Consider the following 27038-nt stretch of genomic DNA (forward strand, 5'->3'; position numbering starts at 1 on the left):
GTGTTAATGGACCTTACCTCTATTAAGTGTAGCTTACTCCTTGGCTATCCTTCCTTTCTTTTCTTTTTTCTTTCTCCCTCCAGTTTTTTCCGTTCCTTGTAGAGTACTCTACCTTTCTCTTTTCTTTTTCTTTTTCCTTTTTCCTTTTTTTTTAAAGTATAAAGATCAAGTTTCTTTCTCCCAGCAGTTTTTCCCGTTCCTTGTAGAGCATCCCACCTCTCCCTTTTCTTTTTCTTTCATTTATTTCTTGACGAAAAAAATCAAATAATTAAATATTGTTGACAAGAACTTCTGTTCTTTCCTTGGTAAAGTGAATAAGTGGGAAAAAAAAAAAGAATAGAAATAAAGAGAAAACAATATGCACGCGACTACTAAAATCAGTAAAAAAAATATTTTTTGGAAAAATTAAACCACTAGGGGAAAATAAATAAGAAAAAAAAAATCCTTAGTTCATAGTTTCATCATTTATCTTTCTACAAAAAACAATGACGATGTCATGTAGTTGAGTCAAATAATTAAAACGCAAATATGGGTTATCACACTTCTAGTTCACTCTTCTAGGATCCGACCCCTTAACTTGTCCATTCAACTCCTAGCCTACTTATTCTCCATCATGAAGTGGTTGTAGTTAGCATATGTACTTTGTTGTAACTTCAAGAAGCTCCTCATTCGAGTCTTTGATAGCTAAGAGGATCTTCTACGCATCGTAACTTAGTAAACTTAAGTTATGAGGAAATCCGATGAGCCAGTTCCACTAACGAAGAGCTCCGATGACAGTTCAATCGACCTTGCAAGGTTTCATATTTCTTTTAATATCTAACATATTTTAGTTTTCTTTTAAAATTATAACAAAGGATTTTTGCATCAGATCATTATGGTTGTTCGAAATAGGAATAAACAAATCGAATAAATGAATTTCATGTTTAATTCTTGTGTATTAATTTTTCAGCTTGTCAGGTGAAAAAATTTTAGAGCTTGCAAAAGGGAAGTATGGCAAGAGAGATGGAGGAAATAGATCAACGGGGCCAATACAACGCGATAGAAATTCAATACAACGTGCTATACATTCTATATGGTTTGGGATACGATGTTTGTTCGTCATCATGATTTATTTTGGCCTGATGCTTGTGGACCCTTTGTTCTTGTACGTTCCCATCATCAATGAAAATATCAAGTGTCTCGCGTTAGACGATAAATTAAAGATTATAGCTATTGTTTTGCGATCATTTACAGATCTCCCTTTTCTACTTAACCTCCTCCGTTATGTGCTGCCTACCTGGTGCACATCGTACTTTCCGGAAGATCTCCTAGATCGCGTCATACCCCAATCCCGAATGCATAACATTTTAGCTGTTCTTCCTATTCCACAAGTAAGCCAATTACTTTTATGGGGTAAATTATTTTTCGTAATCTATTAAGTCATATATGAGGAATTAGGATAATTTGATTTTGCCGATTCAGTCACACAACTCTTTTAAGTTTAGCTATTGGTTTGCATTTGTGTATAGGTTGTAATTCTAATTTTCCTTCCAAAAATGAGGAACTCAAGATCTTTGAATAGAATTAAGTTTTTGAACTCTTTTATTCTATTGCAATATGTTCCACGAGCTTATCCAATGTACGTATGATGTAAGCAGTATAACAAGAATACCCGTGAACGTAGCACAAAACTTGCTACGGAAGAGAAATTATGGTTTTCAGGTTTATTAAATTTCATCATGTACATCCTTGCTAGTCATGTAAGTTATTGTCTTATCTTAGTTTATTTTAACTGCTCCCTAAGTTGCTTGTAAATATCGTTGAGCTACAAATGTTGTTCTTGGTTTGTTAGGTACTCGGGGCATTTTGATACTTTTTTTCTGTTCAACGAGAGATAGATTGTTGGATCTCTACTTGTCGAAGTGAAAATGGATGCAACTTAAGTATTTTACAATGTGATAATACTCCGTTCAAAAATGTCACATTTCTAAATGATTTATGTCCAACAAATCCACCAAATCCAATGGCATACGATTTTGGCATATTCGTTGACAGTCTTCAGTCTTCAGTTCTTTTTCTTGTTCTTTTTCCTTTTTACTTTTTTTAAAGTATAACGATCAATCCTTGTAGAGTACTCTACCTTTCTCTTTTCTTTTTCTTTTTCTTTTTCTTTTTCCTTTTTACTTTTTTTAAAGTATAACGATCAAGTTTCTTTCTCCCACCAGTTTTTCCCGTTCCTTGTAGAGCATCCCACCTCTCCCTTTTCTTTTTCTTTCATTTATTTCTTGACGAAAAACAATCAAATAATTAAATATTGTTGACAAGAAATTCTGTTCTTTCCTTGGTAAAGTGAATAAGTGGAAAAGAAAAGAATAGAAATAAAGAGAAAACAATATGCATGCGACTACTAAAATCAGTAAAAAAAAAAATTTTGGAAAAATTAAATCACTAGGAGAAAATAAATAAGAAAAAAAAAATCCTTAGTTCATAGTTTCATCATTTATCTTTCTACAAAAAACAATGACGATGTCATGTAGTTGAGTCAAATAATTAAAACGCAAATATGGGTTATCACACTTCTAGTTCACTCTACTAGGATCCGACCCCTTAACTTGTCCATTCAACTCCTAGCCTACTTATTCTCCATCATGAAGTGGTTGTAGTTAACATATGTACTTTGTTGTAACTTCAAGAAGCTCCTCATTCGAGTCTTTGATAGCTCAGAAGATCTTCTACGCATCGTAACTTAGTAAACTTAAGTTATGAGGAAATCCGATGAGTCAGTTCCACAAACAGAGAGCTCTGATGACAGTTCAATCGACCTTGCAAGGTTTCATATTTCTTTTAATATCTAACATATTTTAGTTTTCTATTAAAATTAAAACAAAGGATTTTTGCATTAGATCATTATGGTTGTTCGAAATAGGAATAAACAAATCGAATAAATGAATTTCATGTTTAATTCTTGTGTATTAATTTTTCAGCTTGTCACGTGAAAAAATTTTAGAGTTTGCAAAAGGGAAGTATGGCAAGAGAGATGGAGGAAATAGATCAACGTGGTCAATACAATGCGATAGAAATTCAATACAACGTGCTATACAATCTATATGGTCTGGGATAGGAAGTTTGCTCGTCACCATAATTTATTTTGGCCCGATGCTTGTGGACCCTTTGTTCTTGTACGTTCCCATCATCAATGAAAATATCAAGTGTCTCGTGTTGGACGAAAAATTAAAAAAAATAGCTATTGTTTTGAGAGTATTTACAGATCTCGCTTATCTACTTCAAATCATCTATCTTGTGCTGCGTACGTGTTTCAAATTGAGCTTTATGGAAGATCTCCGAACTGCTGCTAAGCTTTTCGTACTACACAAATCCCCAATACAAAGCATTTTAGCTGTTCTCCCTATTCCACAAGTAAGCCAGTTACTTTTCTGAGGTAAATTATTTTTCGTAATCTCTTAAGTCATATATTAGGAATTAGGATAATTTGATTTTGCCTGATTCTGTCACACAACACTTTAAGTTTAGCTATTGGTTTGCATTTGTGTACAAATCGTAATTTTAATTTTCCTTCCAAAAACGAGGAACTCAAGATCTTTGAATAGAATGAAGTTTTTGAACTCACTCATTCTATTGCAATATGTTCCACGAGCTTATCCAATGTACATAGTATGTAAAGACTTTAACAAGCGTGCCCGTGACCGTAGCACAAAACTTGCTAAGGAAAAGAAATTATGGTTTCCAGGTTTATTAAATTTCATCATGTACATCCTTGCTAGTCATGTAAGTTATTGTCTTATCTTAGTTTATTTTAACTGCTCCCTAAGTTGCTTGTAAATATCGTTGAGCTACAAATGTTGTTCTTGGTTTGTTAGGTACTCGGGGCATTTTGATACTTTTTTTCTGTTCAGCGAGAGATAGATTGTTGGATCTCTACTTGTCGAAGTGAAAATAGATGCAACTTAAGTACTTTACAATGTGATAATACTCCGTTCAAAAACGTCACACTTCTAAATGATTTATGTCCAACAAATCCACCAAATCTAATGACATACGATTTTGGCATATTCGTTGACAGTCTTCAGTCTGGCATAGTGGGAACAACAGATTTTCCTCAAAAACTCTTGATGTGTTTGTCGTGGGGCTTACGAAATTTGAGGTTTGTCCTACATAAGTATTTTTATTCTTAGATATTGCATCATTCACACGAATACACCAGTGCATGGGATGTGCCGACGTTTAACTATCAAGATTCAGTCACGCAAGCCGTCCAATGAGTTGTCCCTTTTCAAATATTGTTCTAAAATATTGCTCGTCACTTGGAAGCGGATACCATAAATCCAATTTATATTGCCAGTCAGATTTGGCAGCGGATACCATAAATCCAATTTGACCTTAACTCGTCACTTGGAATCCAAAAATTTATAGTTCGGCTGAAGCAACCATTCCATGCGAAATAAATAAGAAATTAAGTGACAAGACCCCATTCGCATTTCATCCACTGTCCGGGACAGTTGGCAAGTGGCCCTATGTATTTCTCTGGTTGTTGAGCACAATTACACATGGGAAAAGGTACGTAATTGGGAAACGACCAAGACCCCATTGACCATTATAAATCTAACGACTTGCCTAAAAGCCATATATGCTTGATCTTAAATTTCAGTTGGATTTGCTGCATGATATCTTCATTTGCATATTTCCAAAACCATAGCAAACTAGCTTCTTAATTTGTCCATTCAACCCCTAGCCTACTTATACTCCATCTTGTAGCGGTTGTAGTTAACATATGTACTCTGTCGTAATTTCAATAAGCTCCTCATTCAAGATCATTCAGAGTTCAGAGAATCTTGTACGCATCATAACTTAGTAAGCTTAAGTTATGATGGATGAACCCACTCAAAACATAGCCCTCAGATGACGAGTCAAACAACCCTACATGGTATCATATTTTTTTTAATATCTCTAACAGGTTTTTCCATTTTTTTTTTCCTTTTAAAATTAAAACAAAGGATTTTTGCATCAGATCAATATGGTTATTCCAAATAGGATTTTATTTTTCATGTTTAATTCTTGTGTATTAATTGTTCAGGATTTCAGGTGATGAAATTATAAAGCTTGCAAAAGGGAAGTATGGCAAGAGAGATGGAGGAGATAGATCAAACTGGTCCAAACTATTGGAAGAATTTGCTGAATTTATTGCGATTGCAATTTTGATCGGCCCTATCCTTCTGGACACTTTGTTCTTGTACGTTCCCATCATCAATGAAAATATCAAGTGTCTCGCGTTAGACGATAACTTAAAGATTATAGCTATTGTTTTGCGATCATTTACCGATCTCCCTTTTCTACTTAACCTCCTCCGTCATGTGCTGCCTACCTGGTGCACGTGCACATCGTACATTCTGGTAGGTCTCCTAGATGACGTCATACCCGAATCCCGAATGTATAACATTTTAGCTGTTCTTCCTATTCCACAAGTAAGCCAATTACTTTTATGGGGTAAATTATTTTTCGTAATCTCTTAAGTCATATATTAGGAATTAGGATAATTTGATTTTGCTGATTCTGTCACACAACACTTTAAGTTTAGCTATTGGTTTGCATTTGTGTACAGATCGTAATTCTAATTTTCCTTCCAAAAACGAGGAACTCAAGATCTTTGAATAGAATGAAGTTTTTGAACTCACTCATTCTATTGCAATATGTTCCACGAGCTTATCCAATGTACAGAGTATGTAAAGACTTTGACAAGGATACCCGTGAACGTAGCACAGAACTTGCTAAGGAAAAGAAATTATGGATTCCAGGTTTATCAAATTTCATCATGTACATCCTTGCTAGTCATGTAAGTTATTGTCTTATCTTAGTTTATTTTAATTGCTCCCTAAGTTGCTTGTAAATATCGTTGAGCTACAAATGTTTTTCTTGGTTTGTTAGGTACTCGGGGCATTTTGGTACATTTTTTCTGTTCAGCGAGAGATAGATTGTTGGATCTCTACTTGTCGAAGTGAAAATGGATGCAACTTAAGTTCTTTACAATGTGATAATACTCTGTTCAGAAACATCACACTTCTAAATGATTTATGTCCAACAAATCCACCAAATCCAATGGCATACGATTTTGGCATATTCGTTGACAGTCTTCAGTCTGGCATAGTGGGAACAACAGATTTTCCTCAAAAACTCTTCATGTGTTTGTCGTGGGGCTTACGAAATTTGAGGTTTGTCCTACATAAGTATTTTTATTCTTAGATATTGCATCATTCACACGAATACACCAGTGCATGGGATGTGCCGACGTTTAACTATCAAGATTCAGTCACGCAAGCCGTCCAATGAGTTGTCCCTTTTCAAATATTGTTTTAATATATTGCTCCAATGAATTCTGCAATTCTTTTGCTTCAAACCTCAACTCTAGTACCAATGCATGGGAAAGCGTCTTTGTAATTTCTATTTCGATCAGTGGCCTGCTACTATTCATCAATCTGCTTGGACATGTGCAAGTCGGTGATGAATTATATTTTTTATATCTGGTTTTCTTTTGAGTAGTTTCTACATAAATGCATGTAAATTTCAGGATTTAATAAACTCAATTTCAAACCTCCATGTTGTGGTGTAGACATTTATGCAGGCAATTACCAGAACATCTCAGATTAGGCAGCGGATGCAAGTCATATTTCCACGAATACATTTCATGGTATCTGAATATGGTCTTGAAAATGTGGTGGTAGAATATGCATTTTGGCGATTGGTAAGAGAAGCACTTGAAGAGGACGAAGGTCTTGCTGCAGAGAATATCTTCTCGTTACTTCCTCGGGAACTTCAGAGACGTTTGAAGTGCCATCTCTTCTTGGCTACACTAACGAAAGTAAATTCCTAATGTCCCATCTCTGTCAATTTCTCCATATGCATAGCTCTATTTAGTGCTCTATAAACCTGTGGCAGTAGATGGTTTTTTGAATAATCTAGTTATCGAATTCAAGCTATTGTATAGATAGGAGCATGAACTCCTCTTTGAGTTCTTTAGGCGTGCTTTCGTGAGTCTACTTTTAAACAGTTGATTATCATCCGTCTTAGTAAAATGATGTTGCTTATTGGATCTTATCGATGTAGTCTTAAGTTTCTAATTACATGTATGAATTAACCCCAGTTGCCAGGGCTTGAAAACAAGGACAGACAAGTGTTGGATGCAATCATGAAGGATCTTGAGCCAGTTAGCTATGCTGATGGTACCTATATTATTCGAGAGGGGGAGCCACTAGATAGGATGCTCTTCATCACGCAGGGCATTGCACTTGCTTACAAGACTGGAACTACTGGTGGCGAAAGTGGCTCGTCAAGCACTGCATATCTTGAGAAAGGTGATGTTTATGGAGAAGAACTTATAGGTTGGGCGGCGACATCTACCCCATTTTCCGGCTTACCTATCTCAGGCCAAACCGTCAAGTCCCAATTTTCCGGCTTACCCATCTCAGACCAAACCGTCAAGTCCCACGAAAAAGTTGAAGTCTTTGCAATCAGGGCTGCCAGATTAATACAAATTTTCAACACAGAGGTTGTTACTACGGTGGAAATAACTAGTAACTAAATTTTTAATTCAAAATTTTTATATATTCAGCTATTTTTCAAATTTAAAGAATTTAAACGTCATCTACTTTCCTCAACATTAGCAAAACACAAGAATACCTGTCAGGTTCAATTGTACCACAATTGTAATAGAGAAAGCTCTTTAGGTGAGTTTCAATGGCTGTTACAGTCGTAATGAAGGTTTAAGCAGCAATCCAAAGACTCCCCTCAACAGTTCCATTGAGAAATTGACTAATACTGTCGACTCTCGACCAATACAAAACTAAGTTGCAATTCGTCTGAGGGCAGGTCTAGAGGAACTTCCTAACCAAAGATTGGTCCTATAATAATTCATCACTATGTTTTTTTTTGCTAAATAGGATCCAAATTCAATCACTCCAAGTAATACCAATCATGGAATCGAACGAGAAAGAGTCCGTTTCCTTTCCTACTTGCATTGAACAGATTCAAACAGGAATCCAAAAATATAGCTACATACAATGCAAATGCCAAAGTCAGAAACATCTGATCAGATGAGAAACATAAAGCAATTACTAAACAAGCTCATAAGTGCCAACTAACAACACATCAACACGAAAATTTATCCACAATATCGATCAAATTCCCTAATTATAGTCCGTTAAAACCAGCTTTCTAATCTAAATTTCTACACATAAAGAAAAAGAAAGCGCTGTGGTCCTGTAATTTGTTGCTATGCAGCGTGGGCTAGCTGATTCGAAATATTCACCGGTAACAACCAAATTCAAACTTGGAATTCAATTTTTCCGGATTTTATCGGAATCCAAACGGAGGATAAGAAAAGGCGGGTTAGGGCAGAGGATAAACTCACGAGCTGTCTGACGCGGAGAGCCTGGAGAAATTTCCGAGCTAAGATCGCAGCCATGGCCGGTGGTGGCCGAGTCGATGGGTCTTCGTCGACGCCAGTGGATTCGATTTGGGGACGTGAGCAGGCCAGTGCCAATCCTGCATTTTCTCCCTTTCTGTCGATATGGGGCCTGTGCAAGCCAACAGGATCCTCTCCGGATCCTTTTGGTGAGGATCCTTTTAGCTGAGATAAAATTTGTGAATTTAATTGTTTTTGTTGGGGTTTGATTGGTTTTTTTGTTGATGGGTAGTGAATTTTTATGGGTTTTGATCGATTTTGGCTCCGTTGCCTATTGGATTCATCGTTGGTGCACTTGGCCAACAACCCATCATTTGAACTAACATCAACCCAGCCAGGAGTCTTGGGCTGCCATCTTCTCCTGTACCCGTTGTCGTCGACATCGGAGAAGTTCCCAAATCGTCGTCGTATTGGTCCGGATCTGGTTGGTTCGACGCGGCGGCGCTTTGGTCGGTGGCGTCCTCGAGGAAGCTGAGATCCTCGTCGTCGTTGTAGATCGAAACTGAGTCACCGTTGGGGGTGGGAATCGGTCGCTGGGGATATTTAAGCCTTCATCAAGTTTTTTGCTATTATTTTTACGAAACTAACTAAAATTCTCAAGAGTTTTAGTTTTAATTAAAATAATAAAAAATGTTATAAATAAATAGTATTATGAATGACTTTTTAATATGAAAATGTCTTTAATGTTAAAAATGAACAGTACCAAAAATATTTCATTAAGATTTACATTATTTTTCTGTTTTAATTTTATTTAACTGATTTTTATTAAACAAAATTAACTAAGGGCTGGGTTTTCTTTCTGCTAAGGGCTGGGATTTCTTTCTGCTGCAGTAATTTTAAAAACTTAATTTTATTTATGTTGGGCTCTATAATCTAGTCCGTGTAGAATTTGGAGTTTTTATCGTTATGATTAATTTTGAAATGCTTTTATTAAATAAAATTATAGGATGATTTTTTATTAAAATAATCTTGGTCTAATCCGTTTTTATTAAAGCTTCCTTAAAATTTTTACCTATGAAAAGTTTATGAAAGTCTATTAAAAAAAAATGATATACACTAGCCCTGCTGCCCTGTTGTGTTTTGGATTTAGGATTGTGGGCGCCAATTGGAAATCGAATGAAGAAGAGGAACAATTTGTGGTTAGGTTTATTGGTTAGAAGATATTGAAAGGCCTGCATTTTCCATCTTAAGGATACTGTTTGGTTTTAATATCATCCATAAACTATTATTTCAATTTCCAAAATAGAATGAGGATTTTTAGATTGAAGTACCGAAATGCATTTTAAATGTTTCTATAACAAATTTTTTATTTTCTTTCAAAAAAAGGATAAACGGATAAAAGAAAAAGGTAAACGGGGTGAAAAATGAGTAAACGCATAAATAGATATGCGGTTATGGTTAAATAGATATGCGATTACGGTTAAATGGGTAAGCGGTTACGGTTAAATGGGTAAGCGGTTACGGGTACGGTTAACAGTTTTATAAATAGGTATGGGTATACCCATTTATGCAATTACCTAACGGATAAACGGTTACGTGTAAATAACCGCAGTTACTCACCCGTCATAACCGTTGCCCATCCCTAGAAGTGACCTATATTTATCAATGTGTCCTACCTAGGGGTGGTTCGGTATGGGATCCCAAACCGAAAATGCAATTCTGAATCCCAAACCGAAATTTTTTGAAACTGGAATTCGAAGACCAATACCGAACCGAAATTTCAGTACTTCCAATTTTCGGTATTTCGGGATGGTTTGGTATTTCCAAATTTTATACAAATTGAAATACCAATCATTCATGACAAGTCAAATTAACATGCAACCAAAAAAAAAATAAGTAACAAAACCAAAAGAAAAAAAGTAAGTTACAAACCTAATATGTTCCATGTAACAACCTGTTACCAATTTTACGGTTTTTATAATTTTAATAAGTGAATTTACGAAAATGCCCTTCGTGGCATATGCGTTGATTTTGTTTGACCGTCTTGTTGTGCCACGTAAGACTCATTTTCTCGGCGTATCCTCATAGTACTTGTCGCTACGAACGCGTTGTCGCAAATGGAACATAATTTGGAGTTATAACGAAGATTCTACGAACCTTTAAACATCGAGGGCATTTTGGTAAATGGACAATTGAACATGTGAAATTGGTTGTGTGCCACGTGGGACCCACAGATTGATCCCCATTTTTCTGGATTCTTCTTTTCCTCTTCTCCTCCTTTCTCCCGTGACTCTTCTCAGCTCACATATCTCTCTCTCGCCCTCAACTCCCTCCCCGTGACACTTAAGCACCAATCCACCTTTCCGACGAATTAACGACTTGAAAATCACCATATTCTTACTCTCCTCGGACCTAGAAACCTGAATCAAATTTTGGTTTCTCGGAATACTGTGCACGGATGCCATTTCAAGAACCTTCATTGGAGCCGTGGGTTTCCCTTCAGTTTCAGACAATTTACAGGTATAAATCGATTCCTCATGTTGTGTAGACGAATTTTCATGTTTGGATCATGCGATTTGGTGGAGAAATGAGAAAGTTATAACGATTTAAAGTTTACGCAGTTTCCGGCGACCTCCGCCATTTTCGAGTCATTTTCCGGAAAAATCACGGCGATATAGCCATCATGAAAGATACCAATCTCTTCATATCGTCGATAATTATGATTTACGTTTTTGAATCACTTGATTTCGTTGAGTATTGACAAAGTTATGGATGTTGAAAGATTGCCCAGAAATTCTGACGAATTTTCCAGTTTTCCCGCGGACAGCCGTCTTTCAGGCCATTTTACGGCCATCTCCGGCGACTATTTAGACTCCAAGCAGGTATAACTTTGTTCTACACTTCTCTAGCTTCGATTTGGTAAATTATGGGTCGAATTTGGTTGCGAAACAAGTTAGATATGGAGTTCTAAAGATTGCCCAGGAAATCTGCAAAATCTGCAGAATCAGGCGAAATTCCATTAAGGGCCGCCACTTGATTTGAATAGTAATCGACGATCAGACCGTTGGATCGTTACCAAAATTTAGTACATTATAGTACGTAATATTTGAGGACCATAGGAACTTACGAATCGGGGATACGACATACGGATCTTTCTGAATTGGATTTGTAAGTTCATAAAATAAAATGTTAACCGCCACTTGAAATTGTAATTGGAATTGGCGGGGATCCAACCGTGGGATCGTAATGAAACATTAGTATGTTGTTCTAGAAGCTTAATGTGGATCTTGGGAAGTTACGGATCGAAAATCCGAGGTGCGGATCTTTTGGATTGAGTTACGTAGGGCTGTGGACCCTACCGTCAATTTTTGATCGACGGTTGACTTTTGGTCAATGGGTCTCAAATCATTCTAGAACACCCTTAGGAATTTATTTTACGTAAGTTACATGTTCTATCGATAAGAATTCTGAGATGTGATTTGATAATTGTTTTAGGCACTGATCGTTCTTGACACTTCGATATTCGTGCTAGGGAGTTGTAGCGCGAACTCCAGATGAGTGGGTCTTTTGCTTTTTATAGTATATATACGAATGAATGATAGTTTCCACAAATGCTTTTGAATGGATTCATGCACTTCATGCCATATCTAAAATGTGTGATACTTTAAATGTTGCATTAGTATGAATTATATTTATATTGAATGACGTTGCGGACGCCCAGGTAAGCTTCAGGTGAGTACATGTTGATGATAGGGATTTCAGTGTGTATGGTTATGTTTAGATGCATTTAGTGCTTATTATCTTGCACCCCGGTGTTAGTGCTTCATACAACCAATATTGCATACATTTTAATGCCCTTTTAGTTTAGATTTTTGTTATGTTTTTGAGTGAATTTAGTTTGTTTCATTTAGTTTTATGATTTTCTTAGATTTGAAGAGTGAAGATGAAGAAAGAAGAAAAATGAGCACTTTTGCAATTGAAACGAATTATGTGTCCTGGAAGCAGAAACTGTATGTGCAAATCAGCCAACTTGACGGAATAAACTGTACTTCCTTAGAGTGAACCAGCTGTTGAGCCTTATACCATTGGAAAGATATGGATGTTAGCTTTCAGAGGAATTTTACGGACTGTGATTCCAAGTTTCCTAAATGGTGTTATGAAGATTTTCGTACAAGATGTTGATCAGCGAAGTCTATGCGGAAATTGCAAAGTCTCTTGAGTTTTTCAAGTCTTCATTCAGTCGAAGCCCAAAGCCCAAGATAGAATGTGTTGAGCTGACTCTAATCCTATTTCAAATGGGTTTGAAGTAATTATATAGGAAGTTTACTTGCCACATCACCAATCATGCAACAAAAAGGATACCACAAGACCTACTTATGTTAGGACTTGTCTACTATACAAAGAGGGTTTTGGGAACGTGTTTTTGGAGAGAGTTTAAGGAGCAGAGAGGAGAGGTCGCAGCTAGGAGTAAAAAGAAGAGCAGCAGTCGACGACCATCTTTCCTAAGTTTTTCATGTTTTTCAGAATTTTAATTAGGTTTTCGTATTTTATGAGTAACTAAACTTTTTTTTCTAGGGTTAGGATGATGCCCTAGCATGAATGTTTATGGTTTTTAATTTTATTCATTGGATTTCTAGTTTCTTTTAGATGAATGCTTAATCACTGTTTGAATTGTTACTTTTTGTTGAGTTCTTTGATTGATCACCTTAGGACTTTGCATCTAGTAAGATTGGAAGATGAATTTGAGGCTGAACTACCAATATAATTCAATTAGCTTCTTGTGGTTAAGTGTGGTAAATTACAGTATTGCTTGACAAAGAATAATGGTTTGCTTGGTTCCCTTGTTTTCTAGAGCAAAAAGAGTCCTATTTGTTAAATTTATGCCTTAACTAGGATAGACTGCATGTTAGGATCCTCTGCCTGAACTAGGAGAGAATCATTCACTTAAAGAAAACTATGGTCTAATGTGCCTAACAAGGACTTAGATACGGGAATTATCATCTAAAGAATCGAAAGATTTGTTGAATGCATTGAAACCTAAACTAGATTGCTTGTGGTTGATTACGAATCCCTAGATTTTCATCACTTACCTTAAAACACAACGTTTTCTTCCCCTTAATTTTAGTTTTCATTTAAGGTTATGTTTTTGTTCATTTTTACAATCATCACAACAAATTCTTCACATCCTTGATTGATTTAATACTTAAGATCGAGTCTAGTTCGTTGTTTGGGTTTGTGTGTTATTAATATTATTAGACTTGGTTTAGTTTATCGAATTGGAGGTTGAATTAGAATCCTTGTGGGAATGATACTTAGACTGGCTAAACACTATATTACGATTATCTTGTACACTCGCAAGTTTACACCAGTGCTCCACCCGAGGCTAGGGCCTAGCCTTCACGTGATCGTTCACCTCCCGCACCACATGCTCACCTTGGATCCAAGGCAGGTGCCAACCTATCGTACAGACCACATTAGGTGGTTCCGACTCATAGGTGACTTGCGATACTTCGCACAGCCTTCACGTGATCGTAGCACTTGAGCGTACATATTTACACCCAGCCCTGTCGTACAGACCATAATAGGTGGTTCCGACTCGTGTGCAGACATACTTGATGAGCTATGGATTTAGCCGTACAGATCACATTAGGTGACTCTGGCTGACATATTATTTTATATTGATTCAGAGCACCTAGCTTACACATTTCATTGTTGTGACACCTTGACATGGCATACTTTGATTTTCACTGCTCTTAAGCATGATTTTTATATACATATGTAGTATTATTTTCTGGGAACTATACAGGTTTTACAGCGAGGGGTTATAACATTTCCACAAGGTTTTTATTGAAACTTTATTTTCAGGCCCACTCACCTTTGTTTTTCGCCCCTCCAGGTTTTAGCTGTTGAAAGTTCGTATCGACGAGGATTCTTGGCGAATCTCAGTATAGGTGGCTACCTCTGAGGGTATGATCTTTACCCACACTACTGTACTTTACTTATGCTCTGATGTCACGTATGAAATGGGCTCATTCCTGCTCACAACGTACTCTAATATTTAGGCACTTTTAGGTTTAAATTTATTCACATTTTCCACATCACTATACTTTATGGCTTCGTCACCTTCCGGGTGTCGGCCAATATAGCTCGATTCGAAGTCCTAGTGGATATTTCGGGTTGGGGTGTGTCATTCGAAAACTAACAATACAATTTTTTAATTTTGTATTAAAAGATATAGACACATCTTGTTGAGAAGCAGCACTGCAGGGTGAATGTGTGTGGGAGGTTCATACCTACAGTTGTGATGATAAAAGGGCTATGGGTACTACCTTAGACCAAAAATGGCGGAGTTAAAATTCTCCTAGAGTTGGATGGCATCCTTGAACAAATGGAGTAAAGGGCTATGGTTACTACTTGTAGACCACACCAATTATGTTTTTACTAGTAGTTTGCAACAATTCAAATGTCCTTTTTTTAGTACTTGAATCAACATGCATGTAATCAAAATAAAATAGGGTAAGTAACAAAAACAAAAGCAAAAGCAAAAGCAAAAAAAATAAGTTACAAACTATAATTCCAAAATAAAGTAAATTCCAAGCCAAAAGCAAAAAGAAAAGCTTAAATATATACTAGCCTACACACTTTGTGTGTATGAACACATTTTTTTAGAAAATGAGAAAGAGAGGGAGAGGGAGAGAGGAAGAACGTGGGGAGAGTGAGAGGTTTTTTTATTTTATTTTAATATTGAAGGCATTTTAACATCACTTGTATGTGAGACTTCAATAAAAAAAAAGTAAAATTTGAACATGTGAAATTACATTATTGCCCATCATTTTTTTTTGTGTGATAGAAGACTAATTTGTCTTTTCACCCTCTTTTGGTTGACAAAGAGAGTTTCATTAATTAGTAGAAATATATATATATATATATATATATATATATCACCCATTTTTACTTCTCACACACCATTTGTTAATTTTCTGTCCATTGATCTTCTTCAATTCATTCGATTCGCCAGTTGAAAATTAGAAGGGTGCGTGAGAAGTAAAAAAGAGTGTGTGGATATCACACCCCTATATATATATATAATATTTATTTTCGGTTCGGTATGGGATTACCGAAACATTGAGAAGGCAATACCAAATTCCGTACCGAAATTTTGAGATTGGTTCGGTATGTCATCCCAAAAATTTCAGGAATTTTGGTTTGGAACTTTTTTGGTTTAAGATCGGAATTTGTTTGGTTTGGTTTGGAATTTTCGGAAAATTTTCCAGCCCCTACCTGGTATAATGTGGCCTTTTAAAATGTGATATCTCTAACATTACTTAGTAGGTACTCCAGTATGATTTAACTCGTCACTTGAAATCCAGAAATTTATAGTTCTGCTGAAGTAACCATTCCATGCAAAATAAATAAGAAATTATAAGTTTAATTTGTGTTGATTAACATCTCTTCTAATCCTTGAAATAGAACGATCCCTACTTACTCATATTACGATTACATAATTTATAATGTTTAATTTGTGTGTTAGTTTCTACCACATCACAATGACACACTTAACAATAACTAATTCATTTTAAAAGTGTCTAAGATCAAGACTTTCAAAGACATATTTTTAAGCTGACATAGAGTTCACACTCATGCAGGAGGAATTGTGGCATACCAACAACACTTTCCTGAAAAAAGCATCCGAATCCCTCCGATTTATGATTTTTGAATGAAAATGTACGAACTTTTAAGTCGAATTTTTTTGTAGCAAGTACAAACCCCATGCTTCCACTCATGACGTTTTTATATTTAGTTATGCCTATTTTCAAGTTCTTGTACTTAACATACGAAGTTGACTTTGTTGCAAGTGGAGTGGGGAGTTTGAGTTTAGGGTACTTTTTGTTTAAGATGAGATTAATTAGCATGTATCTTGCATCCAAAATATTGACAACCAAACAAAAAGAATAAAACGACAAGATTTTCCACAACTATATTAGAAATTAAAATAAAAGTTAAGGATTTTGTCATTTGGTGCTAAAGAGCAACTCCATCGGTGTCTTGAGCCTGATGGATCAACGACATAAATAACTCAATAGCCTCAGCAATTTGCTCTAGCCCATGCAGGCAATGGGGCTCGGGGGAGGCCCGAGTGAGAGGCCCAGCTCGAATTGGTGGCCTAAGAGCCTGATGCCACATGATGCAAGGCTGACATCAACCACATTATAAAATTAATAAAAAAAAATGTAAACAATTAATAAAAAAATTTAAAAAAATATTAATTAATTTTTCTATAAATATCTTATCATTATCTTCCACCTTACACCACAATTTTATATTTTCTCAAATACTTTGAGTTGTTATTTTTTATTTAATGAAACGTGGTACAACGAGATTGATTAAAAACCATATCCGAAATTTGAAATAAAATTATTTTTTATTATTTTATAAAATAAAAAATACTAATATTTTATTGTCTATTGTCATGGCTATTCAGTTTAGGGGTGGAGATGCAAAAGGCAGTTACTGTTCACTGCGGGGATTCAATAGTTAGTTGTCCTAGAGGGCCCTTACAACGCTGGAGTTGCTCTTATGGGCGCCTTAGTGAACAGTAATCGTTGGAGGATTTTGCCATTTGGTACTAAAGAGCAACTCCACCACTTAGGGTGCCTTATACCATCTCCAACTGAAGGGTCTAGAAGGCCAGAGGACCGAAAATAGCCCGAAAACCGTCTCCAACTGAGGGCTAGGCCAGAGAGCTCATGGAATCTGAGAGGGCCCCACGAAATTTGAAAGGGCCAAAAGGCTGGCTGCAGCCTGGGGCTGGTCAGAAAAAACATTAATCCTGTCGGTTATAACAGACAAGAATGCTTAAAAAGAAATTTGAATCCAACGGCTAGCTGACACCAGTTACAGTTGGATTCAATTTTTTTTTTTTTTTTTAATTCTCAAAAATTCTAATTTTTTTTTCCTATAAATACCTAAACCATTCATTCACCATTTCAATTCTCATATTTTCTTTCCTTTTTCAAAAATCTATTCTTCAATTTTTTTCAATAATTTTCAAATGGTCTCGTCTGCAATGAAAGGTAAGGCTTGGACCTGAAAAGAAGATGAAGCTCTTTGCAAGGCTTATAGATGGGTTTAGGAAGATAGTGTGAGGGGGAATATTACATTTAATATGAAGCTAGTGTGAGGGGGAATATTGCAAGGCTTATAGATGGGTTTAGGAAGATGAAGCTCTTTTCACAATTTATTTTAAATATTTAATTATATTACATTTAATTTCATAAATTAATTTTCTTTAATTTTTTTCTAGGTACGCCAAGTGGAGGATTTGTATATGGAGAGCAGCTCGAAACCCTTTTAGTTTCACAGTTGTTGGGAAATTTGTAAAGGGTGGGTGTTATTTGAAGATCCACCACATAAAGCTCATATGCCAGTGTTCGGAACTGCATCCTCAGCTGCAGATATGGATGAAGATGGATCTCCAACCATTCAACAAACAAGGGTAGAAAATCCGTTTTCGGGTGAAGGTTCCATACCTAGGGCTATGGGACGAAACAAGGCGCGAAGGTTGAAGGAAAAAGGCAAGGCAAATGATGATTACACCGCTCAACATGAAGTGGCGGCCTCATTGCGATTAATGGCGAGGCAAAATGCCCTTGAGGCGGAAGAAAGGAAAAGTAGGCATGAAGAACGGGCCAAATAAATACAAGAAGAGATGGATGATAAGAATATGGAAAGGAACACTTCGAATTACACTCTAATGAGTAAGACCTATTTTGATAGGAAAAAAAGAAAAAATTATGACCCGGCGGCAGTTATTTACCTCTGACTATACTCCTATAATGACGAATGATGAAGATGATGTTGATTATGGATATTACATTTAAGTTGTTGTTGGATTTGAATTTAAATTGTTGTAGTTTTTAAATTTAAATAATAAATTATGTTTGGCCCTTTGGCCCTCGGTTGGAGATGATTTTTTGTGATAGGGTTAAAACGAGCCCTATGGCCTTTTGGCCCTCGGTTGAAGACGGAGGCAAATATAGCCATGTACTGTTCATTAGAATATTAATATCTTTGAGGGCCAAAAGGCTAAAACGAACCATCTGGTCATCCCTTGATTGGAGATGATCTTAGTGAATAGAAAGCACCCAGCCCCAGCCCCAGCCCCAGCCCCAGCCCCAGCCCCACCCTCGTTGCCGCCCCCGCCAGTAAATTATCCAGGCAATTCACATTAAAAAATTATTTTTTAAAAAATAATAACAAAGAAAATTAGAAATTAATATTACTTTATAAAAAGAATATTAATGTTCAGGAACCATTTCTTTCTGGAATCATCCACTCTCTCCCTCTTTTTCTCCTCAATTCCTCTGTCCTTCATTTCTCATCCTCTTCCCTCGACTTCGCGCTCACCGATGACAGGTCCTGATACATAAGGTCATATCCGACGACTGCAGCTCCTGCTACGTATGTCCCCATCTCCCTCTTTTTCTTATTTTTCTTCGTCCATCCCTCCCTCGATTCGTCTATCCCTCCACTTGCTCCGTCCCTCCTCTTTCTCCATCCATTCCTCCACTTCATCTTCTAAGAAGGATTTCTCGACCGTAGAGAAGGCGAAATCGTCCCTTGACCATGTCTCATGCTGCACCCTCTCTTGCAAATTATTTTTGTCATGATGATGTTACATCACCTTAGGCACAGAGGCGGGCGAGAATGGCCCGATTCCTGAGTCTGGGGGAGTTGGGACCGAATGGTAAGGGAGACTTGGGTGTGATGAAGCAATTTTTGTTGGGATAGGAGGATTGAATCACCCAATTGCAAAAGGGATTTGCAGGGGTGGACTTGCTCTAATACGGACACTTCGTTCCATGGCCATATAATCACACACACACACACACACACACACACACACACACATGTATATGCATATGCTTATTTTATAGCTCTTATCAAAATTGTTCATGCTTATTTTATATTTGTCCAATTAAATGTCAGTAAATTAATATTCGAATATCCGGACTAACATGTCTGTCATTTGTTTAAAATTTTACCAAATGAAGCTACTGATGTTTAAATTGGGATTTACTCTGAGTTTGATCCAAGTTCATGAATGTTGTTAATCTAGCTCTCATTGTGTTTTAAAGCGGATAAATAAAAGTCTGTTTGGTATCCAATTAAAAAAATTACATCATTTCTCAAAACATTTCTTAAGAATATCTTCTCCAAACAGATTTTTTTTAATACTCAAAAACTTGTTTGGTATGAGATTTAAAAATTTTAAATCTTAAAACTTAAATTAGACAAAAAGATCCAAAGAGAGTGGATCGCATGAGAGGGAGAAAGATTAGAGAGGATCGAATGAGAGAGAAAGAAGAGAGGTTTGGAGGAGAGAGAAGAAGATAAGAGGATTGGAGGAGAGATAAAGAAGAAGGAAATGAATGAAGGAGGAGAGATAAAGAAGAAAAAAGAGATAGATTCGGAGTGACAGGGGAGGAGAGACAAAAAAGAAAGAAATGAGCTTTATGTTTAAAAACTCTAAAAACTCAGTTTTAATGTTTTTAGAGAATATGCTATGTTTTAAATTAATCTTGAATTCAGTTTTTGAAAATAGTCATACCAAGTAAGTTTTTAAGGCCTAAATTTTAAAAGTGTTTTTGAATTTAAAAAGTTGGATTCAAGTATAGTACCAAACAGACTCTAAATTTCTACCGATAACAAACAATAATATGCTTGTTATTAGACTAGTCGATTATGCATTCAGTTGAGACGAGTGATTCCAATTAAATTTACTAATTTAGTTAGTGTCTGGATAGTCAAAATCACTTATGTAACAATTCATAATATATGTTCTCAAACCATTTCAGATATACCATATTTTTTTATTAATATATAATCCTATATATATATTGGAGCAGATCAGATATTAAGATGGATCAGTGACACAACTTTTTTTACACAACTTTAAGTTTTTGTGGAACCCACTCAGTAATGTATTTTGACGATCTAAACCGTCTTTCTTTTATAATATCATTCATAAATCATCCTTGCAAAAAACTAGAGAAATCTAAACCATTAAGACATTTGTTGATACATAAAATCAGCGAGACTTTGAAACAACGTAAAGTGTTAATTAGTTTGTAACCTTCGCAAGGTTGCTCCGGTCACCTGGTTAGGATAATATGTAAAGAGATAAAGATAGGGAAGTAAATACAAGATGTACGTGGTTCATCCTAAGTTGGGCTACATCCATAGGGTCGAGGAGTTCTCATTAATAGTTAAGGGTTTACGCAATTCATAGGTTCAAGCATCATCATTAGTGAGTTTAATGACAAGCTTAAGTACAATAGTGGAATTAATTGTAGGAGAACGGTTTCCTTTTATAGTTGTTGAGAGTTTTCGGCTCCCGTCCACGGTCGATGTGGGACTCTAGGAGCTTTATTCTGATTTGACACTTGTTGTGTTGTGATTGGTCTCTTGATTGGAGAGGAATTCGTGTGCTTTGTCAATAGTGCCTCAACATGAACCCTTTAGTGGGTCCTTAAAGGTATGGAGTTGATCGGTGCTCAGTAGTTTTGAGATTGGTGAGGTATGGTACAAACAACAATCATTTGTAGTGAAAAAAAATAGACGAATATGGTCCTACAAAGAAACCATAAACCCATAATCCAACAGTCTATAATTTTAGATTTGAGTATTTTTGGTACACATGATCTTTGAGGAGTGACATGAAAAATAGACAACTCAGATCGTCACGTCAAATTCAAATTTACTCTCATTGTGTTTCTAACTAATCTACTCTTATGTCAAATTCAAATTTTTTATTTATTTCTATCATATTATTCAATCCAAATGAACTGTTACGATTTTTTCCGACCATAGAATTTTATTGATGATTAAAGAGCATTACAATCTTCAAAAGGAACATCCTCAATAATGTAAGTTCATTAAACCAATAAGTATCGGACATATTGGTATCGCTGTTAAGTGGTAAAGGGTGAGGGTTAAGGCTTTAAACACTGGCTGATGTGGAGTAGTTGAGGCCATTGGTTCCCAAGTTCCCAACCCGAAAACACAGGAGGAGGGCTGAGTTCCCAATACTTTGGGGATCTTTCTTATAATTTCTCTCCTCGCACCATGTACTTCTCAACCTACGGACAAACAAACAAACAAACAAACAGACGAGCTTCTCTTCAACGTACGTTCATATGGATGGCTGCCGCGAAGAGGTGCATGGATTTTCTTTTAGCTCTCGATCATGAACCATGCATTCGATCAATGGTACGAAATATGGTTAATTATGAATTTGTTATTGTTGTTGTTGAATTGTTTTAATTCCAGAATATTATCCTTCATATCCTTTTCCTTGTCCTCTACTTTTGCTTGAGAATCAGACTCCCATATATTTCCAACGAAAATTTATCTGGGAAATAATAATGCTTCCTCAAAATTAATTTAGATGAGGGAAACAAAGAAAGGAAATGCTGCTCTGATTTGTTCTTGGGGGTAGATTACGGGCATGTTTGAGATTGCTTTTGGAATGGTTATTCTGACAATCAAATAGCGTTTACGAGAGCATTTGATAGTAAAACTTAAAAATACTAGGTGGTTCTCTTCCAAGTGCTTTTCTAGGAAGCATTTGAAGTGTTTCTTCGATGGTTGGATGCATTCGCCATTGTATGTGTTGGGGACTCCATAGATGTCAAGCATTGTGAATTTGATACGTAGTGTACAATATCTGATCCATGTTTTGTTGCCAGTGCAATGGAATTCAGATTCCTTGTCCGGGGTGATTCATGTTTGCTGGTGACTTGAAACATAGGTTTTACGAGCTTGTAGCTGAATCTGTCATTTGTCATTCAAAGTAGATTTGGGAGGTAAATTTTACCAACCATGGGAAAGAATTTGAGAGACAAAAACCCTAACAATTCATCAGGGAATGAGCATTCACAAGGTTGCGTTTGGGGATTACTTCATATGATGAAGTATCACCACTGGCATTATGTCAAGAAAAGACTTGTGCACAAGAGGCATCGCGGTAATAAACATGCTGTTGGTAAGTAAAATGACTCTATACTATACGAAAGTTTTATTTTCCGCGTTGGCCATATACGCAAACTTTGCGGATAAAATCTACCTATGTGCATAATAATTGTCCTTGTATAATGCACCGGTGGCCCAAATTTCGTTCATTTTTGTAAGCAGTTCAATGGAAAGGCTGGAACTTATGATTATGCCATGATATGTGATGTAAAATCATATTACAGTTTATTAATTTATGTTGGAATTTGTTTTCTTTGGGTCTGCTACGCTGCAGGAGTTGGGATTCCGGGAAGCTGTACTGGAAATGCCTGTATGCCAGAAGACACTGATGCGAAGAGTGACAAATCTAACGTAAGTTTGAGCAAAATAATTTCTGACAGTGCATTATTGGATATTAATTTCTTTTCGTGTTAAAAAATTGTACTTGAATGAGTGGATAGACAAAACTAGCATTTGGTTTGATTTTATCAGGGTGAAGATAAGACGAGGCAGTTCATTCCAGCAGGCATACATTCCGTCAAGGCCCGAATAAAAGCACGGATTGCTGGAGAAATGTCAAAGAATAAGGGTAGGCATAACCGGGCTTCAAGCTGTCCTGTACGATCACAATTGAAACGAACAGAATCCATGCATCGTCTGGAACCACCACCTAACCTGTACCCGATTGCTGAAATGGTATTGAATGAGAATAGTCCTAGAATTGTTCACCACGGCAATGAAAAATCCTGTGCTACAAGCAATCTGGCATCACTGTCCGCGACATCATATGAACGACCAATTAGTGGCAATAATGATTGTTGTGGAGATAGTTGCCCACTAATCACTAGAGATTGTACCGTGCATGACAAGGTTAATGAGAATAAAAAAGATCACACATTTATTGAAGAAAAGCTGGATGATGACAGAATGCAAGATATGTTCGAGAAGAAGTTGATACACGTAAAAGAACTCGATGCAGATGTTTCCCTACACCATCCAAAGGAGTATTTGGAGGCGTTGGATATAATCAATGTGAACAAGGAGTTATTAGTAAAGATTTTACATGATGCCGGCTCTCCTTTAGCTGCGCACTTCCATAATCAGCAAGCTTTCATTGCTAAAATGGGTTTAACTAAGTCAGAGTCATTCCCTATCAAGCTCAGGCACAAGCATGAATTCACAGGGTCTCCTTTAAAAGAGGAAAGCAAGTCGAAAAACAGTAGCAAAACAAAGAAGTTAGCAGGGTCGTCTTCTTTGAAATATGCTGGTGAACGCTCAATTCCATCGATCACTGAGCACAATGCAGATGGGATTCTAAAGCTAAATCAAACAATTGCCGATAGTTCTGCTTCTGGTTCTTCGGAAAATTTGAGGAACCAAGGTGAGAATCAAGTGGCAATTAAACGGTTCAAGGATCTGAGACAAAAAATAAAGCACGTAATCAAGGAGAGCAGACAAGAGAGACATATGATTGCCATGGATGCCATCCTTCACAAGGTTCCTCATGGCCAAAAGCTTACTAAAGAAATGGAGCAAGAGATCATTAACCATTCGAAGGACCCTGCAATGAACAGAGAAGGTAAGGACAGTCCAGCAAGCAGTTATGATAGCGATCATTCGGTTTCTACCATCAAGAAAAAGCAACAGCACCACATGAGAAGAGCGTCGTCACTCAATGCATCGCTAGATAAGTACTGTGAGTTGTACGAGACTAGTTGCAACAGAGAAGCCAAATGCCAAACAACATCCGAGAGATTGAAGTTGAGAAAAGAAAGGGTAGGCTCACCATTACGTTCTGTTCCAAAAACGCTGGGGAGGATTTTTTCGTTACCTGAAATTAAATCATATAATTATCAGAACGAGGAATCTTCTGATGTGTTTTCTTCTGAAGCTCCAATTATGGCTGTTGTGGATGGAAATGCAAGCAGAAGAAGTAGCTTTGATGAACAAAATAGTGTACACCATAGTATAGGTTCAGAAAATCATATGCAGCTCGCTGCGCCTGTAGAAAGTGAGATTAAAAATTTCACTGGCGGTGGTGAATTCAAGGCAGTTTCCAGAGATAAGATGGCATCAACATCAGTTGTAAACAGTGAGAAAAGTGCTCCGGTGGATTCAATTGTTAACGATATTGAAAGCTTGATAGAACCATTTCCAATATCTTTGCCCGAGTTCAACGTTTCCCTCTCTGAAGGTATGTCTTTTAATTTTCATTGATAAGTTTTAACTTAAATTACAGCATCTCAATCCAGGTGCATGCATTCTTCAAAACTTTTAAGTTTTGTTGCTCTACGACCGTTATCATCAATGAAAGTTACGAAATTATCAGATTTGCTAGTTTTAAATCTTGGCACTTAATGATCAAGCCAACTTTTCTCAGTGTAGAAAATGTGAATTATGTTTCAAATTTAAGCCATTCCTCATATTTTTCATGCATCGATCACTAATTTGTGAACTTTAAGGCTGAGGGTTCATCGTGCTTATGGATATTGGTTTTATAGGAGCAGAAATTGAAGTACAACCTCGAGATGGAATAGAAAGCTTGGCCAAGCTAAAGCATGATTCTCTTATTGATACACCTAAACCGGTTCACATGGATACGGAGAAGATAGGAAGTCCAATGAAGCACTTGAGGTATGAAATGACTCATGTCCGTGTTGATGAAAGAGACATGGCTGAATTCAATTATGTTCGAGATGTGTTGGAGCAATCCGGATTCAGTGGAAATGAGTCCCTCGGGACATGGCATTTGGATGAGCAGCCTGTTGATCCTTTGATGTATGGAGACACTGAAGGCTGCTTGGTGCATGATCCTGATTGTTCAGGAAACGAAGAAGGCGGGAAATGTGATCACTATCTTTTGTTTGATCTGATCAATGAGGTGCTGATGGAGATATATGGGAGATCATACAACTACTGTCCGATGGCGTTGTCTTCCTTATGTCACATTCCTCTAATGCCGGCAGGGCACCATGTTTTGAAGGAAGTTTGGGCCCTTGTGAGTTGGAACTTGAGCTTGATACCTGAGGTCGATCAATCACTGGATTATGCTCTGAGTCGAGACCTGGACAAGAACGACGGATGGATGAACCTCCAGTTTGATTCGGAGTGCATAGGGATTGAGCTGGAGGACTTAATTTTTGATGAACTTTTAGAGGAAGTTCTCTGTGTTTGAGCTTGTGGATGGATCTGCCAACAGTTATCCGATATGCTGCCGAATTTTAAAAGATGATATATGTTCTAAACTACTGTCAACGTGCAGGGAGGGGGGGAATCCGATCTTGGGTGTAGATAATTGAGTGCCTAGCCCTAGCTAATTGGCCTAACCCACATCTACATCTAATATCGTACTATGAACTTCACGAAGAACATAGGGAAAAATATTAGGAAGAGATAGAATTCTTTTGATAATATTCCCCAAATACTTTACAGTGAAATATGAAATTTGTTGTATATATTTAAAATTGGTGTTTTTGTGTCCCTCCGTTCTGAATTTTGTGAGGAGATTTGCTTGTAATAGTATACTTTCTACAAGAATCAGACAGACAATATTATATCAATGGTGTTTGGCATCTTCTATCTACTTGGCCAGCTTTAATGCTTTTCAGCTACGGGTGGTGGGGGGAAGGAAAAGGCTGCAGAGCAAAACCATGTACTGAGATACATGATGCATTATGCATTGCCTAAAAGATGCGATGGACTTATATGGTATGGGTACACTGTTACAGTGGCGTCTCGTGCTAATAAAATAAAACTGAACTTCATTAAGCACACATGACATATATAAAACAAAAACGTCAAGGTGAGAATGTATCGAACCAAACAAACGACATGTGAAAAATTAAAACACATAGTTACGCATAATAGGTATAAAATATTACTGCATGTGATGTTTTGAGGATTAGGGCTGTAAATTACCTCAAAATAGTTCGAACTTGCACTGGGTTCTGGTCATGTTTGGTTCAGGGAAGCTTGGCTAGTGAAAGAACCAAGTCAAGCCTAAACCGACTCGATTAAAAAACAAGTCAAGTTTGAATATTAGTATGTTCAACTTGTAAAGTTGGCAAGCAGCTTGAGATTGTTTTATGAGGCGACTCGAATTAGGCTTGAGATCAGCTCAATCATTCAAACCTGACAAGTAAGAGTAAAATACGTGTCTTCAACTCTAGATTAAATGTTTTGTAATAATAATATATATTTTTAATTTCTTATCTGATGCATATTTGGAGGTTCAAGTCAAACTAATTCAATTAGCAAAACGAAGACTTTTTTTTTTTTTAATTTTAAAAAACGATATTATCTGCACTAAAGGGTAGGAGAGTGGGTAAAACCTTATAATGAGCTAACAATAATGTGATTCAAATTCGCCTTTGGCGAGAATTGAACCTAAAACCTCTTACTTACAAGTGAAGAAAAATATCTCTAAATTATAGTACTATGTGATAACAAAACAAAAGCTTAAAACAATAGTTTAATATTGTTTTTTCTTTCTTGTGGAATTAGGGGGACATAGCCGAATAAGACTTCAAGTTGCCGCTCAAAGAACCCTAAAGAGTACTGCAAATTTTGAAAAGCCGAAGTCCATTGGGCGAATTATTCATTGCCAATACTATCATCTACTTCAAAACTTTTT

The 27038-nt window shown here is 36.6% G+C and overlaps 2 protein-coding genes and 1 long non-coding RNA gene across 5 annotated transcripts in view; all 3 read left to right on the forward strand.

Annotated features, from left to right (window-relative positions):
• LOC137723662 (cyclic nucleotide-gated ion channel 1-like) overlaps positions 1-7762 on the forward strand; it is a 42564-nt gene extending 34802 nt beyond the window's left edge. Inside the window, exons 2-9 of one of the 2 annotated variants that reach the window (XM_088692641.1) lie at positions 2689-2809; positions 2964-3342; positions 5401-5459; positions 5597-5827; positions 5920-6203; positions 6374-6485; positions 6602-6850; positions 7133-7762. In XM_088692641.1, coding sequence (XP_088548767.1) covers positions 5424-5459; positions 5597-5827; positions 5920-6203; positions 6374-6485; positions 6602-6850; positions 7133-7570 — 1350 coding nt within the window. In that variant the 5' untranslated portion in view covers positions 2689-2809; positions 2964-3342; positions 5401-5423 and the 3' untranslated portion in view covers positions 7571-7762. Of the gene's footprint in view, positions 1-2688; positions 2810-2963; positions 3343-4553; positions 4922-5071; positions 5460-5596; positions 5828-5919; positions 6204-6373; positions 6486-6601; positions 6851-7132 lie in introns of those variants that run through there. The other variant, XM_068462861.2, reaches the window with a different exon arrangement.
• A 3152-nt stretch (positions 7763-10914) lies between these two features.
• On the forward strand, positions 10915-13038 carry LOC148697543 (uncharacterized). Its single transcript, XR_015961695.1, has 2 exons — positions 10915-11274; positions 12321-13038. It is a non-coding gene; the product is annotated as an uncharacterized LOC148697543 (long non-coding RNA).
• A 5660-nt stretch (positions 13039-18698) lies between these two features.
• On the forward strand, positions 18699-25983 carry LOC137723812 (uncharacterized). Of its 2 annotated transcripts, none has more exons than XM_088692647.1 (5): positions 18699-21664; positions 22144-22439; positions 22701-22777; positions 22898-24599; positions 24907-25983. In XM_088692647.1, exons 2-5 carry the CDS (start codon positions 22277-22279, stop codon positions 25578-25580), a joined length of 2616 nt encoding a protein of 871 aa, XP_088548773.1. In that variant the 5' UTR covers positions 18699-21664; positions 22144-22276; the 3' UTR covers positions 25581-25983. The 2 variants fall into 2 exon arrangements, with proteins under 2 accessions (XP_088548773.1, XP_088548774.1); XM_088692648.1 differs by having other exon boundaries at positions 22206-22439.
• Positions 25984-27038: the final 1055 nt, after the last annotated feature.

Source organism: Pyrus communis, chromosome 4 (genome assembly GCF_041283825.1).
Source record: "Pyrus communis isolate YQ-2024b chromosome 4, ASM4128382v1, whole genome shotgun sequence".
In the NCBI taxonomy this organism is placed as follows: Eukaryota; Viridiplantae; Streptophyta; class Magnoliopsida; order Rosales; family Rosaceae; genus Pyrus; species Pyrus communis.

Bases quoted from the DNA above. Each gene is read 5' to 3' on its own strand.
- LOC137723812 (XM_088692647.1), top strand. From the start codon at position 22,277: ATGGGAAAGAATTTGAGAGACAAAAACCCTAACAATTCATCAGGGAAT. The intron at 22,440-22,700 runs GTAAGTAAAATG...GCTACGCTGCAG, and splicing joins CGGTAATAAACATGCTGTTG to GAGTTGGGATTCCGGGAAGC. The intron at 24,600-24,906 runs GTATGTCTTTTA...TTGGTTTTATAG, and splicing joins CAACGTTTCCCTCTCTGAAG to GAGCAGAAATTGAAGTACAA.